This window comes from Genypterus blacodes, unplaced genomic scaffold (assembly GCF_046128005.1).
Source record: "Genypterus blacodes isolate CSIRO-AG114 ecotype Tasmania unplaced genomic scaffold, CSIRO-AGI_Gbla_v1 ptg000133l_1, whole genome shotgun sequence".
NCBI classification, from domain to species: domain Eukaryota; kingdom Metazoa; phylum Chordata; class Actinopteri; order Ophidiiformes; family Ophidiidae; genus Genypterus; species Genypterus blacodes.
In genome coordinates, this window is record NW_027466935.1 from 2,590,007 (window position 1) to 2,617,824 (window position 27,818).

General features: G+C 44.6%; 3 protein-coding genes across 6 annotated transcripts; 1 reads left to right on the forward strand and 2 right to left on the reverse strand.

The window, feature by feature from the left end:
- Window positions 1-1,298: 1,298 nt before the first annotated feature.
- On the reverse strand, window positions 1,299-4,166 carry LOC143011059 (glycolipid transfer protein-like). 2 transcript variants are annotated; one of them, XR_012964885.1, is made up of 6 exons: window positions 3,867-4,166; window positions 3,383-3,441; window positions 3,144-3,277; window positions 2,875-3,025; window positions 2,053-2,286; window positions 1,299-1,843 (listed from the first exon to the last, which is right to left on the reverse strand). XR_012964885.1 is itself a non-coding variant. In XM_076163729.1 (5 exons), the coding sequence occupies exons 1-5, from the start codon at window positions 3,967-3,969 to the stop codon at window positions 2,104-2,106; spliced, it is 630 nt and encodes a 209-aa protein (XP_076019844.1). In that variant the 5' UTR covers window positions 3,970-4,164; the 3' UTR covers window positions 1,299-2,103. The 2 variants fall into 2 exon arrangements, 1 of the variants encoding a protein (XP_076019844.1); XM_076163729.1 differs by having other exon boundaries at window positions 1,299-2,286; window positions 3,867-4,164.
- Window positions 4,167-4,543: 377 nt separating this feature from the next.
- Window positions 4,544-16,016, reverse strand: LOC143011058 (ARF GTPase-activating protein GIT2-like). 3 transcript variants are annotated; one of them, XM_076163726.1, is made up of 20 exons: window positions 15,800-16,016; window positions 15,150-15,283; window positions 14,191-14,303; window positions 13,105-13,210; window positions 12,344-12,430; window positions 12,094-12,224; window positions 11,378-11,472; window positions 11,236-11,281; window positions 10,972-11,020; window positions 10,796-10,868; window positions 10,602-10,699; window positions 10,406-10,517; window positions 9,996-10,147; window positions 9,734-9,886; window positions 8,923-9,132; window positions 8,684-8,773; window positions 7,988-8,070; window positions 7,290-7,442; window positions 6,420-6,483; window positions 4,544-6,134 (listed from the first exon to the last, which is right to left on the reverse strand). In XM_076163726.1, exons 1-20 carry the CDS (start codon window positions 15,849-15,851, stop codon window positions 5,925-5,927), a joined length of 2,211 nt encoding a protein of 736 aa, XP_076019841.1. In that variant the 5' UTR covers window positions 15,852-16,016; the 3' UTR covers window positions 4,544-5,924. The 3 variants fall into 3 exon arrangements, with proteins under 3 accessions (XP_076019841.1, XP_076019840.1, XP_076019842.1); XM_076163725.1 differs by having other exon boundaries at window positions 10,972-11,023; XM_076163727.1 differs by lacking the exon at window positions 8,684-8,773 and having other exon boundaries at window positions 10,972-11,023.
- A 1,691-nt stretch (window positions 16,017-17,707) lies between these two features.
- sgsm1b (small G protein signaling modulator 1b) lies at window positions 17,708-27,638 on the forward strand. Its single transcript, XM_076164060.1, has 24 exons — window positions 17,708-17,770; window positions 19,607-19,682; window positions 20,350-20,512; window positions 20,684-20,836; window positions 20,957-21,024; window positions 21,147-21,289; window positions 21,381-21,512; window positions 21,584-21,708; window positions 21,807-21,874; window positions 21,976-22,139; window positions 22,705-22,834; window positions 23,304-23,430; window positions 23,511-23,575; window positions 23,690-23,835; window positions 23,919-24,047; window positions 24,132-24,305; window positions 24,475-24,581; window positions 24,771-26,052; window positions 26,127-26,251; window positions 26,324-26,406; window positions 26,574-26,683; window positions 26,922-27,018; window positions 27,142-27,309; window positions 27,400-27,638. The coding sequence occupies exons 1-24, from the start codon at window positions 17,708-17,710 to the stop codon at window positions 27,486-27,488; spliced, it is 3,987 nt and encodes a 1,328-aa protein (XP_076020175.1). The 3' UTR covers window positions 27,489-27,638.
- The last annotated feature ends 180 nt before the right edge of the window (window positions 27,639-27,818 follow it).

Genomic DNA, 27,818 nt, shown 5'->3' on the forward strand with positions numbered 1-27,818 from the left:
GATAGGCGCTTTAACAGTCGTACCTTTAATTTTATTTCGATAAAAGGACGTCAGGTTTATGATCCAACATGGGCAAATCCCCCTAGCTGAAAAATATGAAAGTGGTTTATCTTTCACATGACAGAAGACGATTGGAAAATAAATGGTTGTTATTGTAGAATGATGGCCAAAGCTTAAAACAGTAGCAACAGAAAAAGCAACAGACAACGTGCAAATGAAAATGGAAATATATTCTCCTTCGCTTCACCTTGTGATATTGTGTATGAAAAATGCATGCCTTGTAGAGGATAAATGCAGAAGAATATTACTATTAATACCATTACATTATGTGGAAATGGGCCTGTCATCGCCCAGCTACTAAATTCTCGGTCTTGGGGAACTGGACTCATTATTTTTGCCTTATTTACACGCCTTCCTAAATTGGATGTTGTAGCAATAATGTAGTTTAGTGGATCATCCCATACATCTAAATGTACACCTAAGTAGTCCTTTACTAAACAAATCACCTGGATGGTGTGAATAATGGTATTAACACTGCTGGGAGTAAAATTGGGGCATTCGATTGATGAGCTTGCAGCAAATTAACAAATATTTCAGTGTTAAGGATCGGGTCTGTCTCGCTGGTGAGTGGCCTTTTTCACTGAGGCATTGTTATAAATGAGGTCCTGTCTTTAGCCCATTGTCTCCTGGCATCGCCTGGGGCCTTTCTGTCCTATCTCTCAGTCAGGCCAGGCCAGGCCGCTCTGCTGATAAACCTACAGGATTACAGACATGCTCCTCTTGCTCTCACTCAGAGGAGATTAGCTCTGACCGGGCTCCTCTGGGAGGAGAACCACAGCCACTTTGGCCTCTGGGACACACTGCAGATAAGAGGGGAAGAGTGGGCAGAGAGTAAGAGGAGGAAGAGGACGGTTGATCTGGGGGATTAGGATTCTCGGCCAGTTTCTGCTAGTGTTTGATAAAATTACAGTATTGTTTCACATCGGCTTTGCAAACCGCTGTGCACTGCAATGGAAGAGCTTTTGAAAATATACAAGCTGATGGCCGCCGAGCGTTTGACATTAAATCAAAATTAAGGATTGTGAGTATTTTAAAATCTATTTCCAAAGACAGAAACCAATGCTGGAACTGGATCTATATGGGAAAAATCTGAAGGTGATTCAGTGAAACGTATTAGACCTTACACACATTTTATACAGCAACTGCACCAGAAATGATTACGAGGGGGAAAAAAGAGTAAATATCTCCACCTAGAGGGCGATTCGGGAACATCAAGTATGTGTGATTCTTTGCTTAAACTCATTTCATCAAACTTTAATCAAAGATTTACTCAGGCATTAAGAGCTCATGACAAGAACCAATTTGATCAGTGTTGATTATGTATTCACAAAAAAATGCCTTACTATTAATTACATACAGTATATAGACACACATTCAATCAGACATAACTAATGTGAACTTGAAATGCTTTCTTTCTTAAATATGAAATGTTTTAAAATAAATATTGTGTAAAAGATGTTACATGATGTCACCGATTAGGCCACAGGACAATTCAGCCGTGAGTGAAAATTAACTCACACGGACCTTCCTGCATACTAAACACAATGACCACGCATTCCACGGTAAGGCAAGAGAAGCTAAGGTTCTGACCCTCAGGTTGAGGGTCCTGAACCCAGCTATGAATTAATAACAGAGATTAGATGGCTCAGGGGGCAGAGAACATCTGACTTATAGCATTGTGAGAGAAACACATCCATGAAGCAAGTCACACATTAACACACTTCTGCATAGGTGGAAGGGCTGCACTGTTCGCTCCTTCTTGCACATGTTGACATAAAAACACCTGCACAAATAAAACCTCTTCCTTATTTTTTTTCTTCAAATTAAAAGCATCCACGGCATTTTAAGGACAAATATAGGAATTATAATAATCATAACACTAGTAATAACAAAGGCAGGTTATAGTCAAATTAATAAATATCACACTAAAACAAAATCATATTCTTACATCTAAACACTATCTGTTGTTGCAAACCTGAAAGAGTCCGATACCTGAGATGGGATCAGGACTCCGTGGTCCCAGACCAGTTCTGTCCTGTGACGTCAAACTTGGTAGTCCAGCTCTGCGTCCGTCTGTGTGAACAGCTCGTAGATGGCGTCTACTGTGACTGTGTAATTGACCAGGAACTGGCGCACATTTGCCAAACAGTCCTCCTCTCTCGTGTCCTCTCCTTTTGACAGAGCCTTCAGGAAGTCTGATTTGTAGGGGGCCGCTATCAGTGCTGCCTGCAGGGGGAAGTACAACGGTTCCATTAGTGTTATAGCCCAGATGGTACACAGTAAAAACATTAGTTACACAAATTAAAAGGTTTCCATACCCTTTTAAGACCTGTTTTGGAACTTATAGTTCAAATTAAGGGCTTACTGAATGCCCTGAGTGTCCACTAAACCAGGGGTACTAGCACCCTTTGGAGTACTTCAGCTGCTAAGTGGGAAGATTACAGATAACAATTTATACGGTAATTACAATTAAAACGTCAATTGCTATAATGTTCCTTGTGCAATGGAACTAGTTTTCCTAGGCCCATGCCAGCTGTTGGTAGTAAAACTGGTTACTTTCTCAGATAAAGATAAACACTGAAAATCGAAATTATTTAGATCAAATTCTCCCTACAGTCATAGTTTGGCTGAAAGTATGATCAACAAGAAAGCAGCTGATGCACTGAAGACAGAAAACAATTCAGTCCTCAATCAATGTCTAAGGCAGTGGTTGGACAAATGTGAAATACTATAAAATCTTCAATTAAGTGATATTTTTGAAGGCCTGTGATGAATTTCATTATTTTTGTTTTTTTTCACATGGATGTCCCTCACTTTGAAAATCTTTTGGACGACCCAGCCATGATATCTCTTCAATGCGTCGTCATACGCTTTGGTGATATTGACTCGGATGAGGTTGGGGTTATTCTCATCTCGCTCTCCGTCTGCCAAACTCTGCAGCAGGATCTGAATGAAACGGAGACCCCTGGAGGAAAAACCCAGTGAAAAAAGAAAGGTCATAAATAAGGCCTCAATGATTGCTTTTAGTTCTGCAAATCCCTCGTGCTCAACAGTTGAAAGTCCAACATGTTACACAACCTTACCTCTTCAGCCACATCAGGGCTAAGGTTGCTCCAACTTTAGGCCATGCTGCTCCATGTTCCTCCTTCTCTGCTTCCAGAATCTTCTGTAAGGTTGAATACCTGGCAGGATCCTTTACATACACGGCCTTGATTTTCTAAAGAAAGCACATTAGAGTTTGTATTTATGAACTGCAATCGCACTCAAATTGCCCAGAGCGTTATGAAAACACACCAGGGACAAACAAATGGATGTGTCTCACCGTTATGTTGCCATTAATGTCTGATTTGACGAGTGTAAATACTTTTGATCCCAGGCAGTCTGGAAAAAGAGAGGAGAGTTTGAGAGCAACGTCATAAAATATGAATGAATTCATAACACATGTCTCCGGCCAGAGGGTTGCAGTGTTGGTGGATGAATAGACGTAACCGGAGGGGAGAAAGGCAGTGAACGCATTGTTTCGTAAAGTCACAATGAGGGCAATGTATGCTGCGTTCACTGTACAAACAAAGAGTTCATCTATACGCTCCAACCACAACGGGACCTAACAAACTACACATTCTTATGCGTAAACAACTAATCCATATCTTCCATATCTTAAAATCCCACTACAACTCAACTGACAACTCATTTAACTCGACGTGTCATTAAAACGGAAGGACTAAAAAAGGACCTTCTCGGCGCCACAGCAGCAGCGCTCCGCCCGAGTCGCCTCGCTGTGGCGTTCAGGTGTCTCGTATACTCACCGAAAAACGACGGAATGTGGGCGACGGCGTCCAGGAACAGCTTGGTGTCCACCGTGTTGTCGGGGGGAAGATCTTTAAACTGGTTCTCTAGTAAAAGAGCCATGTTCCGGCCGTGTTACGCGCTAGGAACGCAGCACCGACTCCGGCTGTCAGCGGCTCAAAGAACCCGGAACTCTCTCCTCCTCATGTGGGATGGGTGGGGAAGAAGCAGCCCCTATCACTTTCGAGTCCTCCAACAGGTTGGGAATTACAGACGAGTGTGTGGAAAAGCAACAAACATACGAACACACACAAACAGGCTCGCACCCACTTACACATACACACGGCAACGAGCAGACTGAGGTATGACTTATACTTTATTATACACAAGGCGAGGATTGTTTGAAACACAGGCAGTTTTAGGCTTTACAGACACGTCAGGTTTGACCACCAGGGGCAGGAAGTGTTATAGCCGATAGTCTAAAAGTCACTAAGTACATTTAGGAAGAACTGTTAATAAAAATAAAAACATTGGGTTAGTATATCACGGCGTATTCAAGAGTATTTGTTTTATTAAAGAAGGTGTCGTCGACTCACATTTAATACTTTATTATTTTGTTCCAGTGAATAAAACCCCAACTAATTTCGAAATGTAAAAACCAACCGAAGTTAAATTCGCTGCATTTTTGGAAACGGAGTATCAGTACCTTAATGTTTGTGTATTCGCTTTTATGTGTTTTGCCCCTAGGGGCCACCGTACACACTGGATTTATGACCATGTATGTACAGAAGTAACGGTTGCTTCAAACACATCTGCTTCTGTACTTCTATCCGAGTAGTTTTCAAGTAAACTGTATGTACTCTTTCCACCCCTGGCTCACCACAATGAATGAACATTAGACCCTGCTTCTTTAGGTTCTAACATGAATTCCATCTTCGAGGGCACATTTAGTTGATCATTGATGGTAAACCATAGTGGCACATACAGTATATGTTTACAGGCAGTACCTAATACACTGGAGTTACAGCACCACGCCATAGAAACAAAGATCACAAGTTGCCGAGCCTGCGCCTTGCTGCCAAACAACACCCAGCCTAGGTGGAGCATCGTGTTAGACTAAGCTTATGAAAATAAACACTGACATTTTCTTAGAGGTATGACATACAGTTATAAATAGAATAACATTTGGTTATCTGAATAGAGAACTATATGGATACATCATTTATATTCGCAAACGGCTTTTAAAATTCATACATACTGGATTTTACATTGGCAACTGGGGCCAAATCCCTGTGTACACACACGCACACACTCGCCCGCGCGCGCGCGCACACACACGCGCGCGCTCACACACACACACACGCACACACACGAAGCATGGCTGTAACGTTATAGCTCCAAAAGTTACTAATACTGATTCACACACGTTTAACCACAGTGGGGCTGATCAGTAAAAGCTGCTGATGTTTTGGGCATGAAATGCACATTTTTCACTGTCAGTGCTGCTCGTTTTACACAACACACTGAATGCATTTTTCAGATCACGTCAAAACATTTAAAATGGCTAAAGGAAAAAAAAAAAACACACAAGGACTCAGCGTCTCTGATGCTTGATGGCTCGTCTCTCACAGACTTTTGGTCCCTGGCACTTCAGCTATGCTGGTCATCAGACGTCAAGGGCCACAACTGATTATTTCTGGTGTACGATAAGCTCAAACGCAAAAGGCTCAACGGCTCCTTTTCATTATTACTGTGTTATGGATATGCTGTACATACAACATTGCACTTTGTGTCGATTGAGCTATTATATTTTTCTGAGGTAAAGCATAGTATTTGACCTTTAAAAGACTCATGTTCATTTTATAATACCATGTTTAAAAATAATGCTAAATAAATAAAGTTTCTGATTGAGTCTTAATTTTCCATGGTATCTTCTTTTAACCTTTTTCTTCAGGAGGAATGTTCTGTAAACGCTGGATTACACTGAATACGACAAGTAATAAAGTTGTGGTAACAAAGTGGAAAAAGTCAAATTATATTTTAGCGTATTAGAGCGATAGTGAATCTTTGGCCTTTAGCTAGTTGTTGTTTTCTTTGGTTGTCACAGTGACGAGTTGCTTGGCAGCTTTGGCAATGTCATAGGCGCACTGGATGACCTGTTGAGTGACCAGCTGCATGTCCGCCGGGCAGGGGCAGTGGCCCGTGGCCTTCTGGCATTCACCGTGGAGCCTGCTGGCGCTGGAGGTGAGCAGATACAAGGAGCTTCGCACAGTCTCCGAGGACGGTCTCTGGGTGGGGGGAGGGGGAAGGAGGACAGGGACTCGGTAAGGGACGGAGATAAGGCAACTTCCCACACATAAACCTCCACTGTATGCCCACAGGGGTTATGGGTGCATGGGTAAACGTGACAGAGACTGCGTGTTCACATAAACCTGAGAACAAACTAATCAAATTATGGGTAAATACAAGACTAAGTAATTCAATGACTAGTCAATTTGGTTTCTCTTTGGCTGTTTGCTAAATAAACAATGACGAAAGGAGGGGCCCTGGGCTGCTGGTAGGAGTCATCTTACCTTGGGAAACAGGGTGGCCATCTCTGTCACGGCCATGTGGATCTTTGCTGAGCAGGGTAGGAAGCTGTGGGACGGAGACGAGAGGCAGAATGTGACATTAACCACAAGATCAGCATCAGACAACTACACCAAATATCCACATTAACGTCGATGTATACAACCATTGACAACTACGCTCATTTACCGGGGACGTGGCTCAGGGAGAAATGTGACACATGAGCGCAAAAGCTGAGCAAATACCACACCGGCTTAATAAAACAAACGTCTTCAATTCGCGTGACGCTGAGTGATGTCACGATACTCAGACTGGAAGGAACCCGAGCAACAGGGGGAAAGACGAGACACAGGAAATGTCAAGGACTGAATCTCCTCTGGGGACTGGCAGATCACGAGGGAATAAGTGATCATGTGATGTTTGTCTCCTGACTACAGACAACAGACACGCAAGGAGACACGCCTTGGAGACGAGAGGCGGGGGACCGGAAGATGCAAGGTGGAAGAGCGACCGGTCTTTTTTGTTCACGATGCCGCAAACGACTGCTTCCACCTTGGATCCCGGGTGTGAAGGTGCTGATCATCTCGCTAGAATTAAAACCAGCAGGGTTCCGAATCCACAGGGGAAACGGGCGGTTAACAACTGTGAATCAGCGGAAATAGAAAGATGAAGCCCCACGAGCCCCTGATGTCACGGAAGAGAAGTACAGACAAGGTTGCCTCTGTCAGAGCGATGCCCTCACTAAACCATGACTGATGACAACAAACAAAAAAAGAAGAAAGACACAAAGATAAGACACGATCCCATAACAGGGGCGGCATCTTCACAAAGACCCTATTGTCTACACACACTGTTATCTTGGTTGATAAAAACACCTTTCATGTTTGATCTCCTGCGCGGCCCTCAGGAGTTCCTGTATGTTCTTGGTGATCTGCTCCGTCTTACAGATGACATCCTCTGTGCACGGCAGGGAGGCGTCTTCCTCGCCCTCCTCCTCCGTGTCTGCCGCGTCGGAGGTTGGAAGCGGGCTGTTAAAAAGAGACAGAAGAGACGGTTTTCGCTGAGCGATGCAATATGAATTTCAGACAGCTATATTTATTGATTGTTAAGAGTTTGGAAAAACGGTTTGGAGTGACAGCGGTGCAGTCGAGGTCCCATCTTGGAACGCACCGACTCCTCCGTCTGTGTTGGAATTTGGAAACTGAGCAGCAGAGAGTGAAGCTGAACTATTGTCCAATGTCCTAATGTTGTAACCACGTTAACGTTCACCACAGTAACAAAGCTAACAAATGGTGACAACTATTACACCTCCAGTCTCTCTATGAATGTCTGCCAAGGTTAATATTCTCTGCTATGTTTTATCTGGAAATGTCGTCATCATTGGAGACAAAAACACCACCTTTTTCATTTTTTTGACATCCAACAATTGTTTCAGCAACTTCCCATTTGTTACATCATTTTTCCAGAGGTGTTAACAGCTGTATAACATAAAACTAACACTGGCACGCATTCAATTGTATAAATGGTTAGAATTACCTCTAAAATATACAAAGTCAGTGTGAAAGGTTCTTACCCGGTCTCCTCCAGCTCAGAGTGGTGTGGAGTGGTGTCGTAATCGTTCTCCAGCGTGGCGTGATGTCCTTCCAGACTGCAACCCTGAAGTCGGTGAAATCAGCGGACTAACGTCAATCAAGGGACACACGCAAACACGCGAGTGGGTGTAAGTGGCACTGTGTTGTCATCAGAGCATCTGGCAGACTGAATCAGAATCATGCGGTTCTGCAAACAAAGCCATGGCCACGTTATCAGAACCAGATTAATAAAAGAGAGTAAAGGGGGAAACTGGATCCTTGTTGTATAACGTGGCGATGCGCGGCAGTGGATGCTGGTACGCTAGCATGGGAGGTGTGAGAACAAACCGTCTGATAGTCCTCATATCAGATACAATGACTCAGAAGTACATTGTGCTAGGTCATACTGGAACTCGGGTCCGAGTCCTGCTTCGGTTCCAGTCTTTACTAGAGCCTAAGAAGCTCCGGCTGAGCTTCCCCGTGGACACAGTAAGCCAGCCAGGTGTGTTCAGGTGTCTGAACTTGAGCAGATGCAGCGTGCTTGCAGGCAGGCGGGCAGGCGATGCTGATGCGGCAGCAGAGGAGCAGTTTAGAGACACAGGTCAGGAGAGAGAGAGAGAAGAGCACCGGGACACAAGCAAGTAGGCAGTTTCTCCACGTGGCCGCCTGTGGAACTGAGGGGAACTTAAGTACTTAACCCTTCGAGATCTCTCGTCCCGCGACCAGGACAGGGAAGAGGGGAAGGTAGGGAGGGAGGAAGCGGCCGTCCCCAAAGGACCCCTCCCAATCTAGAAAGGGGTCAAACCAGGTTAAGCAATATTCTAACTAGATGGAATGAATGAGCGAATGAATGAAAACACCCGACACCAGCCCCAAGCCGGGCACCGCTTTGATGGAGAGGCCGGTCCAGCGGTAACGTGGCCGCTCCTGTGCTTACATTGGTTGGGAAAGGCTGTAAGACGACTCCGTCCTCGTGGCGGGCCGTCTCAGCTCGGTGGGGGTATTGCCTCACAGCAGAGCCCGTCTCGTACATGGACATGGGGCGGCCTCCGCGGGCCGGGTGTCGACCGAAGGGCCCGTGGTGGTGTTGTGGTGCGCTGGGGGTCGGCCATCGCAGGGTAGTGTTTTCATTCTGCAGGGAGTTCAGCTGAGAGAGAACAAAGCATCTTTCACTGCAGTGCAAACTGAGGGACAATCTCCTTACAAAACCTCGGCACAAAGATTAATAATAGAGTAATCCTCCTGATGAAAAGCACTTCAATGGAAATAACTCAATCGATGAAATGTTCCTTACTTAGGCAAATGAATTGTTTACAGTACACGTTGATAGTAACCTGTGAAGCATGACCTGGTGAGAAACTGCTGAATATGTGGTGGCCCTTGTTGATGCAAACAACACAAAGAGTAAGGAGAAATGTGAGCTGATCTGTTTTCTGTCTATAGAGATCATCTTATTATTATGTGAACCAACATTCAAAGTCAACAAATCCGGAATATCAGAAGAACTAAATAAACAGGAGAGGAGGGTCAGGCTCCGGGCAACCATCAGGGAATAAAGCAGGCAAAGAATAATCAAATAATAAAATGCCTCCAACACCTATAAATGCACTGATTAATTAACAAGAAGCGTCATGCTGCGAGTGCAACTCCCAGTGCAGAGGACACAGTTGGGTTACTGTAAACATTTTCAAAAATCTGCAGTGCAGCAATTCCCACTGTGCTTCTGTGTAGAGTGCGATGAAGCCAACCTTGCTCTGCATCCATCGCAGCTCATCGCTGAGGTGACAGTTGACTTTGAGGAGCTGCTGGATTTTGGCCTCGGAGGCGGTGAGGGCGCTCTTCACCTCCATAAATTCCTGCATAGTGATGGGTCCATCAGAGAGGTCAGATGACTCAGAGCTCTGCGGCCGAACAGGTGACAAGCGATAGGATTCATTTGGTCAGGTTATCAAAGGAGGGGAAAGATGCTGTATAAATGTCATTGTAGCAGAGGCACCAGAGGACATTAACCTTGGTCCTTCCATCATTGCCGCTGTCCCCGCACGTGGCCTCTTGCACCGGGTCCTCATCTGATGCCACGCTATCATAATCTGGCTGGTCGTTGTCCTGGCTCTCGCTGCTGAGGCGGCCGTCGATTCCCTGAAGGATCAGCTCCACGTTCTCTGAAAGCAGAGCGGCAGATGAAAGGATCAGGGATCAAACACGCCGTGCTCCAGGAAGCCGTCTTAATCAGGCTGCTTCGAATGATGAAAGGTCACTTTTTAATGGAGCGCTTTTCTCAAAAACAACCCCGCGTTTGCTTTTCTGCCCTGTACTCTTGAGCATGCACAGCTAAACCACCAGGCTGTAATGTAGTGTGCTATATCTAACAAAATACAGGTATTGATCAGAATTCAACATATGCACAAGGAGGTGTTTACCTTTGGGACTCTCGCAGGAATTGCCCCACTGTCGCCGTTTCGCATCGGTTAGAATATCGATGACTAGAGTGGCAAACTCGTGAGCGCTGAACCGTGCCAACTTCTGACGCCCCTGAACAACGAAAAGCAAAATGGAGATTATAGAAAATATAGGAGAAACTCACCGGTAAACGTATTATGGATTGCAGCGACGTGCCTGGTTTCTGGTGGACGAGTACTCTGGATTGACGGGTAGAAAAGGTACAACTGTAGTGTCTGTTACGAGTGTGCTGTGGTTCTGTGTCGCCAACCAGACTGGAAGAGAGCCAAATGAGATGAGGTGAGACCATATAGTTGCAATCGTTACAACCTTTCCGCGTGTAACTGTCATTTCCACAGCCGCTCACATACCTGCGTCTGTTTCTCTCCTGTCTACTTCGTCGTAAACGTCCATGGCCAGTTCTTCGAATTGATGATTGCTTAGCTAAGACGGAAAAAAGCAGAGGCTCTGATTCAATGAACAGTGACGGGGATGCAGCTTTCCTGGACTTCGTAAGAAACAAATCAAAGTGTACAAATCCTCTTACGGATTGCAGTTTCTTCTTTGCCGCTTTTGCAAACTCGGACAAATCCAGGCTGCTTTGAAACGAGAAATCTCATCGTTAATTGACAATCGCTGCCCAAACATCCCAAACAACAACAGTAAACATCATAAGCATACTTACTTATGTCTTATCCATTTAACAGTGCAGCAAAGGACAAAAACATTACAATGATGTAAACAAATGTAAACAATCAGCAGCGTATCAGCGTGTCTTCATCGTGTACGGGAGGAATCCTCTGGTTCTTACCTGTCTGCCATTTGTGGAATGATGAAGTGTTGCCCATTTCTATGATCTACAACACAACAACGTCAAATGATGAGCAGCTATTCGGATCAAAAACACATATATTCTTCATTGCCGCCGCTTTGTTTGGCTCTTTTCCACTCACCCGGCCTTCTACCGCACAGATAAAATGTGAGGCGGTCGGTGAGTTCATACTGGATCTCCACCAGCCTCTCTGCCAGCTCCTGATGCCCCGCTTGCCTGCAGGGAAGACGAAGGAAAGGTCAAGCTACGGAATCTATGTATTTCACTGTCGCATTAAAGGATGTACAACAGGGATATTTGTGGAATTTTGTAATCGTGTATTGTTTAAACTGTGGCTTTATTCTGGGGTTGCTATGACTCCTTCTGCTGGGGTTTCCCACAATGGGCCTTCATCTGAGAACCCCCCCCCCCTCCTGCCTGAGCAGCCAAACCAGTGTTACAGTCCGTAAAGATTTCCTCTTATTGGTTCCCTCTTTACTCTGTGTACATACTAATCTGAGAGTTGAAGAACTGAACGTGGCGTCTGTTTGGATCTTAAAACGACACTTACATAATGCGTCTGCTGTTGGATTGTGTCTAGTGTTCGTTGTAATGCAAGGAAGGCATGCTGACGATCTGGCCACTTCCAGCTGACTCCTGTGTTTTCCCCCCGGTTTCTAACCCAAACCGTTTCCACCCAACTTGCTGCACAACCTGGCCTGTGCTGAAATATTTAGACGTGCTCGAATTACTCATCCTCCTCTTTTCCAATGACTTCATGGACTGTATTTGCAAACGCTGTTAGTCCTGGTAACCAGAGCGTACAAAGGAAAAAGCAGAGTTTGTGCTGATCGGAACCTTGCATAATCGATGGGGGTCTTTCCGCTGGAGTCCAGAGCTCCGGGGTCGGCTCCGTAAACTGCCAACAGCTCTGCCTGTAACAGTTGTCCTGCTTTTGCTGCGATGTGCAAAGGGGTGTTTCCTTTCTCCTGCAGCCCAGACAGAAAAAAACTCTTCTGCATTAGTATTACTACGTCTCCTTCAAACTACAAGTCTGACGCTTTCAACCTTCCACGTGTTTGTTTTGACTTATTTGCGATGATCTTACTGGATGGAAGAAGTTGGCCTGCGCTCCCAAAGACAACAGTCTGAGGCACGTCTCCAGGTTGCCGGTCCGAACACTGGAGTGGAGTTGCTGAAGGGAGAATGCAGGGGATATTGATTATATTTTTTAAATACATATACTTAATGGGGGATTTCATTAAAGTACTGTTGATGGAAATGTTTCGAAGGAATTCTGTCCGTGTTCACCGATTTCCCAGCTTCATTTTCCAAACCTCCTGTTCCATTCCACCTCGTACAAAAGGCGCTCCATTTAGTTTCCTCTAGCGGGACATTTGAGTGAACTGAAGTTACAGTCACGTACAAAGCGAGCCGGTTCAAGGCAGATCACAATAAGGTCAGCACTTAAAAGCCGAGCCGTAGCCACACCCGGACCGTTGTGGTCACTGAGCATTAATTGTGACATTCTGTAAACGATTACGCAACAATGACGCCGTGTGTGTGTGTGTGTGCGAGCAATCAGTGGAACAGCATGTGGGAAGCGGATGCAGTCACAAGAACTTCCCAATTTAAGAGTTGCCTTTCCTTAAAGGGCACTACGAGCTTTAAGGGCCCTTTGAAAGCCGGTGACGTGTCATTGAACGTTCTTACTTTGAATTCCCTAAAGTGTCAAATGATTCAAAGTGCTGCTGACCTTATAAACACCAGGCTGCTTCGTTAACCTTTGCTGCCGGGACATTCTCGCAGCGGATAAATAATAAATGTAGCGGGCGGAGACATAAACATGAAAACAGAGTCATTTCTCACCTTACTGAGGTCTTTTGCGGTGGCGCTGTCATCTTCGCGGCAAGGCATCCGATGGACATACGCCAGCATCTGGTATTTGGCCTTGATGAACTCTGTTTTGGTGGGACTGGAAACACAAAAGGATGTAGAGATATAGATCCAACCTGAGTGTAATCCCGGTGTACTTTGAATACAAAATAATGCCAAAAAAAGGAAAGTTCTGATGTTTGAACTGCAACATACGATGACAGATGATGTGTAAATGTTGACAACCAAACCTTAAACACGGTCATGTCTCATTGCTGTGGACAAACGCCCACACTATCAATCACTCCAGAGACGCAATGTATTCTCCTATATTATGTAAGTAATTCAATGTGAAGGGCTGCCTCCTGGCAAGTGCATCTCTTTTACAAACACACACACACACACACTTGCGCTCACACCTTGATGGATCGTCTCTGCCCGATGCATTGTTTAAGAGCTCTTCGCCGCATCGTTCTTCTCCGCGTCTGTTTCCATTTCGCCGTCCGTGCCACCCATGTGTTATTAATCATTCATCCATTTATTTGACTCAGAGTAATTCCTCCCCATTAGTCAGACCGAGCTCATTCTTATATTGTCTAATGATGGAAAATGAAGTGGATTCCTGTCTGTTAACATCTGACTCCACTGTCTGGGTTTTTAAATTGGTCAAACAAAAGCAAAATGGAGGCATGGTTGTGTTTGCATGCTTACACGATTAACTTGACAGCCAATATGACACGAGTACTGCCTCTTGCATTAAATTGAATATCTTCTTGCATAATTAAACAACTGTGTGTCTATTGCCGTGCTGTTCTAGCTTAATCGTTACCATAGAACTTAATCGCTCTATTTCTATATCGAATTGAGTCTTGAACAACGTCCTTAGGTTTTGAATGCTTCCCTCCCTGGACCAAGCTGCATCTTCCAACAAGTTCAGTCAAAATTGGCTTCCAAGCAAACAAACCAGCAGATGGGAGGGAAAACACAATTGCCTTCACAGAGGCCTCAAACAGCTTTCATACCCACGTACATACATACACACTAGTAGTGTGTATCAACATCTCAAAACACTTGACTTACTGAACTTTGTCCTGTGGGTTGGCCTTGCGCTTGCCGCTGGTTACTGAGGAAGGATCCAGAAGGCTGTGCTCCCATATGGAATTGGCCCCATTTCCATAAAGTGTCTGCACCATCTAAGAACAAAGAAGAAGAAGAAAAAGAAGCGTTAGACGGGTAAAATCACATGCGAACACTTCACCATGCAATTACGTCAATCTGAAAATTGTCTTGCGTGCCACACACACACACACACACACACACACACACACACACACACACACACACACACACACACACACACACACACACACACACACACACACACACACACACGCTTTATAGAGGGGTCAGCGCAAGGCAGCCATGATAGCAGTTGGAGCGATTGAAGTAATTTTGGGGGTTTGGTGCCTTGCTCCAGGGCCCTGGAGGCAAACTGGCAACTCTCCAGCTGCCAGTCAACTTTCTTGGTCCATACAGGACCCGAATCAGCGACCCTCCTTTTCCCAAGCGGAGTCCCTATGGACAGAGCTACAACAGTCGATTTAAAGAAGTGTGTTTGTTAGATACAGTTCCCATTACAATGTCCGCAATGTAAGCACTTCATCTCTAACGCCACATTTCCAATTCGTGTTTTTGCATAGAGAGCCAGTGATGCTGCACACACACTAGTTTATTATGCCATTTTATCTGAATAACACAGAGGAGACAGACAAACCGAGAGAGACAACAACTGTTCATTTGTCTCTCTCTCGCTGTCGCTCCTTCTGACGCAAATGCAGTGACGGACAGCTGACTCATGCATCATCTGTTGTCTGCATAATGCTTATGTGCGGCCCTGAACACTTCTATAACAAAGTCTAGGGAACCCTGATACTGGTGTGTAATGAGCGGAGATAACGCTGGAGGTTTGGTGTGTGTGTGTGTGTGTGTGTGTGTGTGTGTGTGTGTGTGTGTTTGTGTGTGTGTGTGTCTCCACTCACCTGTAACTGGGAGGGGGGCCATGCTGAATGAGACAGATGTCGCACTTGGGAGCTGTGGCGACCCAAACCTCGATGGATGCTGCAGCACTCATCACAGATTAACACACCTCGGTTCACTGAAGCCCAGCGGGGCTCTGTAAACACATACACACACACATCAAACTGTTAGCTTCCAGTCAAGCAGAATGAAAACAATAACAGAGAAAAAAAGATGGGATAGTAAGATTCAGTTCAAATCAGTTGCCAATGTCGACACATTCCAAATCCAAAATCACAGTCACACTCAAATGAATCTTTCTGCCAGTAACAGCTATAGAGTAAAGCAATAATATACAACCAAATGTGACGGTAAACAAACTGTCCCTAATTTAAAGGCTGGCGACTAAACGAATGGTATCACAAGCTAACTGTAATCAATAAGCTAATTTAGCATTACACAGCCAAACAATTAGCCAGAGTAGAGTTTAAATTGGGGTTTTCATTCATTTCCAAAGCTTGAGCGCAATTGTAACAGTTAGGTCGGTCGCCTGGAACACATTAACACTAAGTTATCCGCAGTTAGTGGCGTTAAGCAGCTAAGTGGAGGTGAGTTGTAGTTCGGGGTTAGCCTGTTAGCACGGCGGCTAAGGCTAGCTGGTGTGCCATCGTACCCAGAGCGCTGCAGTCCGCGCACACTTCCCTGCCTCGCACTCGCTTTGACATCCCGCTGGAAGAATCCACACAGAGTTCTTAGCCAAAATAAAAAGCCCGATGGTGTTATAAATGGTGGTTAAGACGGGGATGATCCGATTGCGGGAGTCAGTGTGTGTGGGGCTCGACTCTCAACAGCTGGCCCTCCCCTCCCCGCCTATGGAACAAAGCAGAGCCCCGTTCCAACACTCACACACACCCTCTCTCTCTCCGCGTGTTTCCTCGTTTCCTCCCTTTTAAGTTTGCTTGCTTGTTTCTTTTGCCTCCTCGTCTCGTCTCCATCCTTGTCTACGCTCAAATAGATTGCTTTAAGCTGTGCCGCTACTTTTATTCACCACTCATCTGCACTCATATTATCTGGAGCAGCCTGGACAGGATGGAAGGGCTTGATATAATTGATAGTTATCAATATTCATCCTCTTTTAAGGGTGTTTGATGATCTCCCCTGGTAGACCCTGGTCGGGAAGATCCTCTTTCCAACATTTTAAGTTCAGAGGTTATCCTGCTCAAGTGTAAACACAAACCAGTCTAAATCATATTTAGCCTTCATAACATCTCTATTTGACAGATAGGAGTCATCATGAAAGACTCACTCATGTCAGAACAGTTTGGAGGTACTGCATGCCCACACAGGTATTTTCAATGACTCTGGCTGCTTAGACCTCCTGTCAGGTTGAAGGTTGGCGGGGACTCTTCTGAGATCAACAACCTAATGTACATCATCATAAAGCTGTCAGCTGTTCTTCCCTATAACAGGTGCCACAAAGCTGTTAGGGGAGTCAATCAAGCACCGTCTGTGCACCCATACCCATGAGGTCTAATCACAAATACAAGACAACATGCATGTGGGTGTTACATAGGTGTGCAGGACATTTATAGACAGCAAAACAATCTCTTTGGACGTTACTGAGCAACAGGAAATGAGTTTGTTTTGACATCTGCAGTATCCCATCTGAGACTGTGGCAACAGTGACCTTGACCTTGAGAGTGACCATCAGATTTGTCAGGTCCCACTGAGGTCATTTCCTCTCTTACATGGTGTTTCCATGTCAATTCTCTCCATTTAGGTTTTTGTTTTTTGCGTTTGTTAAAGATCTAAGAATGAGTGTTGTCATTTCCGTGCATTGTATAACAAAGTGAGATGAGGCGGACAAAATAACAGGAACACCTCCTCAAATAATAAACACAATACAATGCAATACAATGGAACAACAATGGAATCCAAGATCAAATGACTACTAAATGTAAAATGTGTATTTCACTCACACGTATGATTTAGTGATTCTGCACTGGAATGATTTGCATATCGTTTCTTCCATCTTTTTGAATCATAATAATAATCATTGTGCCTTGATTTCAGGAGATTTATGACCATATGGCCCGAAATCATAACAATAAATTATTAAAAAGTGTATAATAAACTATTTTAAGATCGCAGATAATAATAATAAAAACATATATATCAAACATTTGTGGTGACTTACCGCCTATTATTGATTGAAAATAAACGATGTACGAACGCTATATTGCTTGTGTGTTTATCATAGGGAGTGAGTAGCGTGTGTAGGCGTTGGATGGTTGCTTGCACGGGGCTGCTGTGGCTTTAAAGGGGTGTTGGTTCACGGAGAGGTAGCACATAGGTTTAATTTAGTCGCTAAAGAAGACACACAGCGCACATTTGGGAGCATCTCTGCCAATAAAACCGGCGTAGCTTGTCGTATTTCCCGAGGATCTTCTCCATCCTAACCCGCCCGTGTGCCGCTCTTGCACCCCGCCTGGAGCGATGGGAGGTAAGGGCAGCGGTTTTTGTTATTCCATCTTCGATCATAATTAATTAGCGATACGGCATTACGATAAGCGCACTCATCATGTTTTCTCCCGTGACAGAGGCCGAGACGCGTCAGAAATTACTGCGCAATGTGAAGAAAGAGGTGCGTTACACTGGGGGGGATTTAATAATGGGTTTATTTGGTTTTGTGTCACCGGGGTTGTGGGATGATGATGATGGTGGTGGTGGTGATGGTGATGAACATCAGCCTCTGGGTCGAATCACAGCAGAGGCCTGTTTATGAAAACGTATGAAGCCTATTAATTAAGCAGGATTAATGAAATTAGCAGGAGATTGTGTCTGTGTTTGGCTGTTTGCTGCTGTTGTTGTGGTTGGCAATGGTGATGATGATGATGATGATGGTGATGATGATGGTGATGATGGTGATGATTTTGTAGTACAATGTACAAATATATGAGCCAGTATCTATGTTTCAGTGGTGTTGCGGGGTGTTTCATGGTCTCTGCTTCAGGCTTTAGCACCCATAATTGAAAAACAATCCGAGATGTGTGTGTGTGTGTGTGTGTGTGTGTGTGTGTGTGTGTGTGTGTGTGTGTGTGTGTGTGTGTGTGGTTGTGTTGTAAATCCTGAGCAGATTCAGGATTTAATCTCTCAAAGAAATTCCCGAAAGCAAACCGAGACTCTTCCAAACTGCCTCGTGATTCCCCAGGGAGAGGAAGCCAGATGTTTTATTCATAGCCGGGAGGGATGTGGGTCCTTTCCAGCTGCATATCGTGTCCGTGCTCCCCCTCACCTGTGACTCACTGCCTGTGAAACATCCATGACTCCCCTATAGCTCAGCCCGCAGCAGGGAGGAGCATGCACACACACTATCATACACTGTATATATATATAGGTTTATATCCAAGCACAAGGGTTATATACAATTAGATGTCTGGTTTTTGAAAAGGATTTGTATTCATATGACGTCATGAGTCGCCTAAAGCATTGTGATCTTTAAGTTATAGGTCACATTTGTTCAGATTCACTGTAGACTCCTGATTCCTCAAGGCTTTACGTCTTTCATAATCATTTAAAATGAACTGATGTCATTTCGCAACACATACACTTTTGTTTCCTGCACAAAAAAGTGAATGTTTCTGTTCAATATGCACCAGAGATACATCAGAACATGAGCTCTGGCGTTTTAAGTAACATGACATTCGCAATATTTCGCTGGTTAAATGTAAGAAGACAAATTCATGGCTTATATTGATGTTTATGACTGTTACTAACACTGCATGGCCTGTGTGAGCACTCAACCCTCTGAGTCCATCAGTCTAGAAAGCTTAAGAACCATTTCAGACCTCTTACTGACTGACAGTCTGCTGGGCTCTAGCAATCAATGTCCCTCCACATATTTAGTCCTCAGCTACACATTTGGTTGATATGCGTAAGTTATGACTTTGATAGGTTTCCACCTATGTATAATTTTACATTAATACTCCAATTTCTTCTCATTACATAGTACAACAATTCAGGACTGATTAATCAAAGTATTTCCTGCTACATTACTTTCTATGTTGAATAATGTTCCAACGCTTTAACTGAAGCTTCATAAATCTTTTTTTTTTCTGTTCCAATGCCGTAAAACACAACCTGAGCTTAATGGGGACAAATAGCAAACAACAAATTCACAGCACCAATTGACTTAATACAAGGAATATTTTAAAAATCTACTTGCAAATGTAAGTCAGCCGTGTGAGGGGTGCAAGCAAAAAGCTGTTTGGTAAAGAATAATGAAGGCTGTAATTGGTTTTGGGAGTCAGGCAGCAAAGATCCCATTCAGATAAACTTGTAATTAGGTCCATGTCATCTTAATGAACATTCTCCTCTGACCATTAACTCTTGTAGGACATTGCTGCAGCATTTTCCTCTCCTTCTTGTTTCCTCTTTCTGCCACATTGCGTAAAACAATTTGTTTGTCCTTCTCTCTCAGGTGAAACAAATTATGGAGGAGGCAGTAACGAGGAAATTTGTGCATGCAGACAGCAGCCACATCATATCCTTCTGCGGTAAATGTTTCTCTCTACTGTGCCTACTTTACATATTGTTAAGCTTTATATTTGACGTGTTTCATTTAGTAGCAGTTGATGAATGACGGCTGACATTCAGCGTCCCCTCCCACGAGTTTAGTCTCCATATGGTGAGTGCAAAGACATTGATAATCTGTTCAGGCGATGTAAGTCTGATGTTTAAGTTTTATTTAAAAACATTATAAGAAATTTCCATTTATATTGAAGGATTTAGGGATTTCACGAGGTGGATGAATGGACATGTTGGACACCATACACCATTGGAAGATGTTGATAGGAAACAGAAGTAGGGGAGTGTGTGAATCATGTCCTTCATATCCTAGCAACAGAAGGCAGTGTTGGGCAGAGCTCTGTCTATTTCTATTTTTTCCACCAGCCACCTGTGCTTGGCTTACACCTTTTTCTCACAGTAATGTAAACACACATTTTAAAGCTTGTAGTATGTTGTAAATGTTAAGGTATGTTTGCTCTCTAACTCAGAGTAAATTATAGCCCGGGCTCAACCCAGGCACTGAAAATGAAACGTTTTGATCTGATTTCAACCAGAATGTAACACAACTCTGTGTGTGTGTGTGTGTGTGTGTGTGTGTGTGTGTGTGTGTGTGTGTGTGTGTGTGTGTGTGTGTGTGTGTGTGTGTACTTACAGCTGTAGTAGAAGCCTGTGTGCTGCATGGATTGAAGCGTCGTATTGCAGGCCTGCTGTGCAGTAATAAGGTAGCTGCTCTCTTCATGAAAGCGGGTAAAAGCTTTTCTCCTGCTGAGCAACTTTGCCAGAAAGTCCAAGAAGTGGAACAGCTCATTGAAAACAAGTAAGATGTTAACGTCAATGATGTAGTAAAATCAAACCTTTCCTATTTTCTGCTTCCAGGAAATATAATGCAGTGCTACACTTTGTCTTAATGTCTTTCACTGTCTCATCTATACTTCTGGGCTTTCCTATCAGAGACGTTTCATCAATCCCCTTACTTTTCCTTTTCCAGTAAGCAGAACAATTCCTCAATGAGTAATGATCGTGGTCGGCAGTCCAAGTTGGCTAACTTCCCACCCCAGGCGCTTAAACACTTGTGGATCCGAACAGCACTGATGGAGAAGCTCCTGGATAAGATTGTCCTGTACTTAGTAGAGAACAGCGGGTAATACATTATTTAAATCCTTAATAAGAGTCTGGCTTAAACGTTTTGCTCTCAGCAGCTCAGTGTTTAATTTACTTCAACTTGAATCCAACTAATGACGTCTTATATTCTTTTCTGCAGTACTTTCTATGAGAAAGAAGCCATGCTGCTGGATCCTGTGGATGGACCAATTCTTGCATCTCTATTGGGTATTTATGAACTAAGCCTACACATGGTTTGGTCCCTTTAAGAGTAATCCAGATATATGTGTTTAAATATTGGCTTTACTGTTAAAATAATGTGACAGTGATGTTTAAATGTTATCCTACAGTTGGGCCTTGTGCTTTGGAGTTCACTAAAGTTAAGACAGCAGATCATTTCTGGACAGATCCCTCTGCTGACGAGTTGGTACAGCGGCACCGCATCCACAGCGGCCACTGTCGGCAGGAGTCTCCCTCCAGACGGCCCGCATTGGTTAGATTCTTCTTCTCTTTTGTACTTGCGTCACACTATTCTGTGATTTCTGCTGTGTAATGTGTTTTACTGTTATCTTAACCTGTGTCAGATCCAGAAGAGGCAGTCCAGTGGGAGCATTGATGATCGGCCCCTCATGTGGGTGAGGGATTACGTCGAATCGCTCCACCAAAACTCCAGAGCCACACTCCTGTTTGGCAAGAACAATGTTCTGGTGCAGCCGGTACGTGTGGAACATTATTTAGATGAAGAACTATCATGGCAAGAGTGTTAAGAGTTAACTTGTGTTTGCAGAGAGACGACATGGAGGCGATCCCAGGCTACCTGTCTCTACACCAAACTGCAGACCTAATGACACTGAAATGGACTCCTAATCAGCTGATGAATGGAAATGTAGGAGAGCTAGATTCTGAGAAAAGGTTAGATTTGGCCAATAACAAATCTAACAATTGTATCTATGATAATATTGTTACTACTTTCTGCGGTTGACTTATTGGCTGATTCACTCCTCTTTCAGTGTTTACTGGGACTATGCTATGACCATTCGTCTGGAGGAGATTGTGTATCTCCACTGTCATCAGCAAGGTGCAGTCATCCTCCTTTTGATTTGGACTTGGGTTTCATCATGTATTTTATCTTTATGTGTAGAGTTATCTATCGTGTTGTCTATGTATTAAACTCTCTAGTGAATAGTGGTGGGACGGTGGTTCTGGTGAGCCAGGATGGGATCCAGAGACCACCGCTGCACTTCCCTAAAGGAGGCCACCTGCTTCAGTTTCTCACCTGCCTGGAAACGGGCCTGCTGCCACACGGCCAGCTGGACCCACCACTCTGGTCTCAGAGAGGGAAGGTCAGCCTTTGCTACAATAACAACAATAAAACACTTCTTGAAATGATGCTTCAAATGCACTTTACATACAACCATGGCAGGAAATAATTAACCTACTTCAATCATAGAGATACCTTTTATGTTTGCTATTGTACCAACATTAGCCACTGGATGTCACTGTTTCATCATAACATGGCTATGGCAGAGTTTCTAATTAATTCAAGATTAAACATGAAAGACTTGAGAAGCTGTGTTAACACGACATGGCTCATAATATCACAAAGTTCAACATCAGTAAAATCAGTCCAGGAACATGCAGTTCAATTTGATCATGATCTAAAACTACAATATTACCTCAAAGATTACTGATGGATAAGTATTACTTCTAACTTATTTAGAATGATATACAAAGATAATGTATGTGTTGTCGAGTTGTGTCAATTCTAAAGAAATAAGCATGTATGTGTAGTTTATAGGACACATTTCTGTATAATGAATTACTTATACTGTATCATACAAACTGGATCTTAAATTACAACATGCATATACTGTATAGAAACAAAGTGCATTACCTTTGCACTCACAGGGAAAGGTTTTCCCCAAACTGCGAAAGAGGAGTCCACAGGGCTCATGTGATTCTGTGTCGGATAAGGAAGACGATGAGGCAACAGATTATGTGTTTCGGATCCTCTTTCCTGGCAATCAGATGGAGTTCAGTAAGTGTTTGTAATCTCACTTATCTAGTGAAGCACCATCTGTGGTGCGAGTAAAACATTACACTCCACTTCCTTTTCACACGTTAGATAACTTCAGTTAGTATCACTTTTCCATCTGTGTTTTTTTCAGACATATAGTCAGCGTGCCTCCGTTAGAAATTCTCTCTAATATTGATCATTTCCTGCCTAACTAGCCACTACATGTCCAATTTCGTTAGTAATGGAGAGGACTTACAGTGCATGTGACCTGGGGCGACTCCAATGACTTGGTCTGTTCCGTTCTCTGTCATCTCTCCTCACAGTTGTCATCTGAAAAGTCAGTTGTCATTAAACCGATCATTCAATGGAGCTAATTTGTTGCGCTTTGTATCGTATCTCATCCACACACAACATAAACGTACAAACAAACACACACCCACACACTATCCTATTTCATCAGTATGATAATAAAGGTTGTTGTTGTGTACAGTGGCTCCAGAACTGATGGATCAGAGTATGAACATGTGGCAACCCACCGCCCGGAAGTCCTCGTGCTCCTCCTGTTCACAGAATGGCTCATCTGATGGCTCACTGCCTAATGGCTGTAACCAAGAAAGGTAAGGAAGAATTCCTTACAGGCTCAGATCTATGTTTACATTATAACAGCTGTGTAAGTGTGGCATTTTTACCCTCTCAGGGCTCCGTTAAAGCTCCTCTGTGACACCATGAAGTACCAGATCATTTCCCGTGCGTTTTATGGATGTGAGTGCAAACGAGTGTAGCTTCCCTTCACCCATAGACAGTTCCAGATCATCCACTTTAGTGCCTAACCGGTCAGTGGATATAAACTCTCTCTCCTTTCTCTTTCCTCTCTAGGGCTGGCATACTGCCGTCATCTGTCCACAGTTCGTACCCACCTTTCGGCTCTGGTCAACCCCGCTATAGTAGTCCCCGATGTGCCCCATGATGCTCGGGAAGGCCTCTCAGTGGATGTGTGGAGCAGATTCCTCCAGGACAACTCTGTAAGATCCGCACCTAAACAGAAAGAGGAGTAAAATGTGACAGAATTTGAGCGTGAGTTTGATAATGATTTCTGTTGTTCAAGGCTTTCGACGAAAATGAGATTCACAGGCTTGTGTATTTCGGTGGTGTGGCCCCCACACTGCGCAAAGAGGTGTGGCCCTTCTTGTTGGGACACTACCACTTCACCATGACTGAGAAATGCCGGCTGGAGGTACAGTATATCGTATATGCTGTCAAATTATTAGCAGGAATTAAACAACATCAATTTCCATGTACGGGCGTTTCCCCGATTTAGATCGACGAGCAGATGCGGGCGGGTTACGAGCAGACGATGAAGGAGTGGCAGGGTTGCGAGGCCATCGTCTGCCAGAGGGAGAGCGAGAAACACGCAGAGGCCATCGCCAGATGTTCCTCAGGAGCCAGTGTGGAGAGAGGGCCCGTGCAGCGAGACTCCACCATCAGTACAGATGCAAGTGTGCCCTGTAAACCAATATATGCAAAACATGAGAACGTGTAACATTATTGAATCCACTCGTGTAAAGAACAAAAACACCAGATGAGAGTTTAGATGAAGAGGAAATGGCTCATGACATTTCTGTTTGTCTCTCTCTTGTGTTGTGTTGCTGGTCCCACTCCAGTCCTCTCTAAGTAGTAGTTCAGAGCATCAGAATACTCACTCACAACATGACTCCAGCAGTAGCACACAGGTAGTATTGCTTTACTTCCTCAGCATCACAACGGTTTTGTCTAGTATCTTAAAAAGGAAGGACGAGTTTTTGCATGTTATACTTTACAATAAAGCCTTATATTTTCCTCAAGCATCCCAAACCTTTAGATTTACTTCCCGCTTCCAACTATTGATTTTCATTAATTTCAATACACTATCTAACTCACCTTGCATCTATGTGTGATTTCAGGGCAATGGGCTATAAAGATGTAACGTACATTCCTTCTGTTTTCAGGTGTTTGGATCAGTAGAGGGAGAGGATCAGATCGATTCTGAGCCCAGGCCTGAAGAAGAGGAAGTGCAGCCCAGTCGCCCGGTGAAAGAGATTCCAAATGGCGGTGTGGACCCCCTGGAACTTCCCGCCTGCGTCCTCCCGTCCCCAGCCCCGTCAGATCAGCAGACTGGTTTGGACAACAGCCCTCCTGTAAGCGAAGCAGCAGTCGGATCCACAATCGCTCAGCAGGCAGTAGAATCATCAGAAGTGTTCAATGAGGACACATTGGCTGAATCAGATAGTGGTCAGCGCCCCGTCAATGAAGCCGTAGAGGAGGAGGAGAAAGTAATGGATCCAGTATCCATGGATGAGGTTCAAGCGGAGAAGACAAGTGTAGAGGAAAGTGAAGTGGTTGGGGACTCTGCGATGAGAGACGCCCAAGACATGTCTGAAGTGGACTTCGGTGATAAAGAAGCTGTACAAGCTCTAAGAAAAGCGGATGTTGAAGAAGAAACCGCAGCAAATGAGCTTTCTAATGCTTTAAAAGCATTAGACAAAAGTGTTGATTTGAGAACAGCTCCAGAGAACATGAATGTTGTAAAACTAGAAACAGAAGTTCATAACGAATATTTCCAAGCGCCTCCACTCGGGCAGACCTTAACTTTACAAGCACACAAGAGCAAAGATCTGGCATTGGAGTCCGTATGTCTGCCTGCAATGGAGAAAGATGAATGCATGCCGCCTGAAAAAAAGAGTGAGACGTCGGAAACCTGGCACCCAATGCAGACCAGTACCTCTGAAGCAGACAGGAAGGATGCTGAGGCACTTCCTGATTTGCCTGAAACCAAAAAAGCTACAGAAGTTACACATGAGAAACCCGGTTTGAATTCACCTGTCAGACAAGTGCTGAACGATCTTCAGTCGGCATCCAGGGGCAGTATCTCCCTGTCGTCCCACGGCAGGCGTTCCCCGGATACGGCAGATTCGGACGACTCCCCCTCCGCCTTGGAAATGGAGGACATTCCTTCAGGGATCACGTATATGACCTCCGAGGCCAGGCCTTTCGTGAGCCTGGGCGCACCTCCCCTCGCTCCGGCCCAGAGGGAGAAGGCTCGATCAGAGGAGCTGGACCACCATTTGGACACCAGCCCCGAGGGCACAGACCTGGGCCTTTCGGAGGAGGAGCCTGAGATGGAGAATGAGTCTCTGGAGATGGAAGCGGACAGCAAACACGGCGAATCTTCTCAGCTGTCCTCTGAGGAACAAACCTATTCTGTAAGTATGATCAACCCTGCAACACGGCCGTTCTTTTCCTATCACAAAGTCACTGACAGCGTTCCATCTTGCAGCAGGAACAGCTGGACATGTACTTGATCAACCTACACCGCATTGACAAAGATGTCAGACGGTGCGACAGGACCTATTGGTACTTCACTCCTGCTAACCTGGAGAAGCTGCGTAACATCATGTGCAGGTAAATACAGGTCGCTTTGACGTGTGACAATCTGAAAAGTATCCCAGGTCACTCTGCTGCTCGTCTCTGCAGTTACGTGTGGCAACATCTGGACACTGGTTACGTCCAGGGCATGTGTGACCTGCTGGCTCCCCTGCTGGTTATTCTGGATGATGGTCAGTGAACGATTGATGATTGTTAAATGAAGATCCTAATCAGTATCAGTATGGAGTGTATATGAGTAACTTTGTGTGTGTGTTTGTGTGTGTGTGTGTGTGTGTGTGTGTGTGTGTGTGTGTGTGTGTGTGTGTGTGTGTGTGTGTGTGTGTGTGTGCGTCCTCAGAGGTCATAGCATTCAGCTGCTTCACTGAGCTGATGAAGAGGATGAATCAGAATTTTCCTCATGGAGGTGCTATGGACTCTCACTTTGCCAATATGCGTTCTCTTATTCAGGTATGGCACTTTGATGACACACATACACACGCACGCACGCACGCACGCACGCACGCACGCACGCACGCACGCACGCACGCACGCACGCACGCACGCACGCACGCACGCACGCACGCACGCACGCACGCACACACACACACACACACACACACACACACACACACACACACACACACACACACACACACACACACACAGGCTGCAGCGTGGTGGTAAAATTACATTGTTTTATTTATAGATCTTGGATTCTGAGCTGTTTGAGCTGATGCAACAGAACGGCGACTACACACACTTCTACTTCTGTTACCGCTGGTTTCTACTGGATTTCAAACGAGGTGATGACGGGAGATATGGAGCCAGCGACAAAAACGTTTAAATAGACCCTGTGCTGTGTAATTACTTTAGTATTTCACACACGTGACGCTGACTGTGATCTCATTTCCTGCTTTCCCAAACAGAGATGGTGTACGATGACGTATTTTCCGTGTGGGAAACGATCTGGGCAGCCAAGTATACCTCCTCTGATCACTTTGTGCTCTTCATCGCTCTGGCACTTGTGGAGATGTACAGAGACATCATCCTAGAAAACAACATGGACTTCACAGACATCATTAAGTTCTTCAATGGTAAGGCCTTAAAAGCACTACAATTTATGGATCCCTATTTGGACTTATCAGCTCTCCTCAGTCACATTTGTTTTCCCCTTCTCTTCACAGAAATGGCGGAGCGACACAACGTCCGACAGGTGCTGATGATGGCTCGAGACTTAGTCAATAAAGTGCAGACGCTCATAGAGAACAAGTGACGTGGGCGGCGGCTGCTGCTGCTGCTGCCTCAATGCCATCGATTCTCTGTGCTAAATTGTTAAAAAGCGAACTCAAACCGTTGCATAATATCCATATTCAAAGAAAAGGAAATGAGATCTGAGATGCAGTATTTGGTAGCACTGAAGAGAGAGCTGCTTGTTCAAACAACACATAGTATAAGAATAGCTGTCTAGCAACTCCTCTCCAGTTCCTCCTTTCCTTTTCCAAGTGATGCAATTATTGCCAGTAAATGTCTGTGTCAATGTTCACACGGTGAATGTACCCTGATTGAAACTGCTTCAGATCGTCATTTATTTTGCCTTAAATTA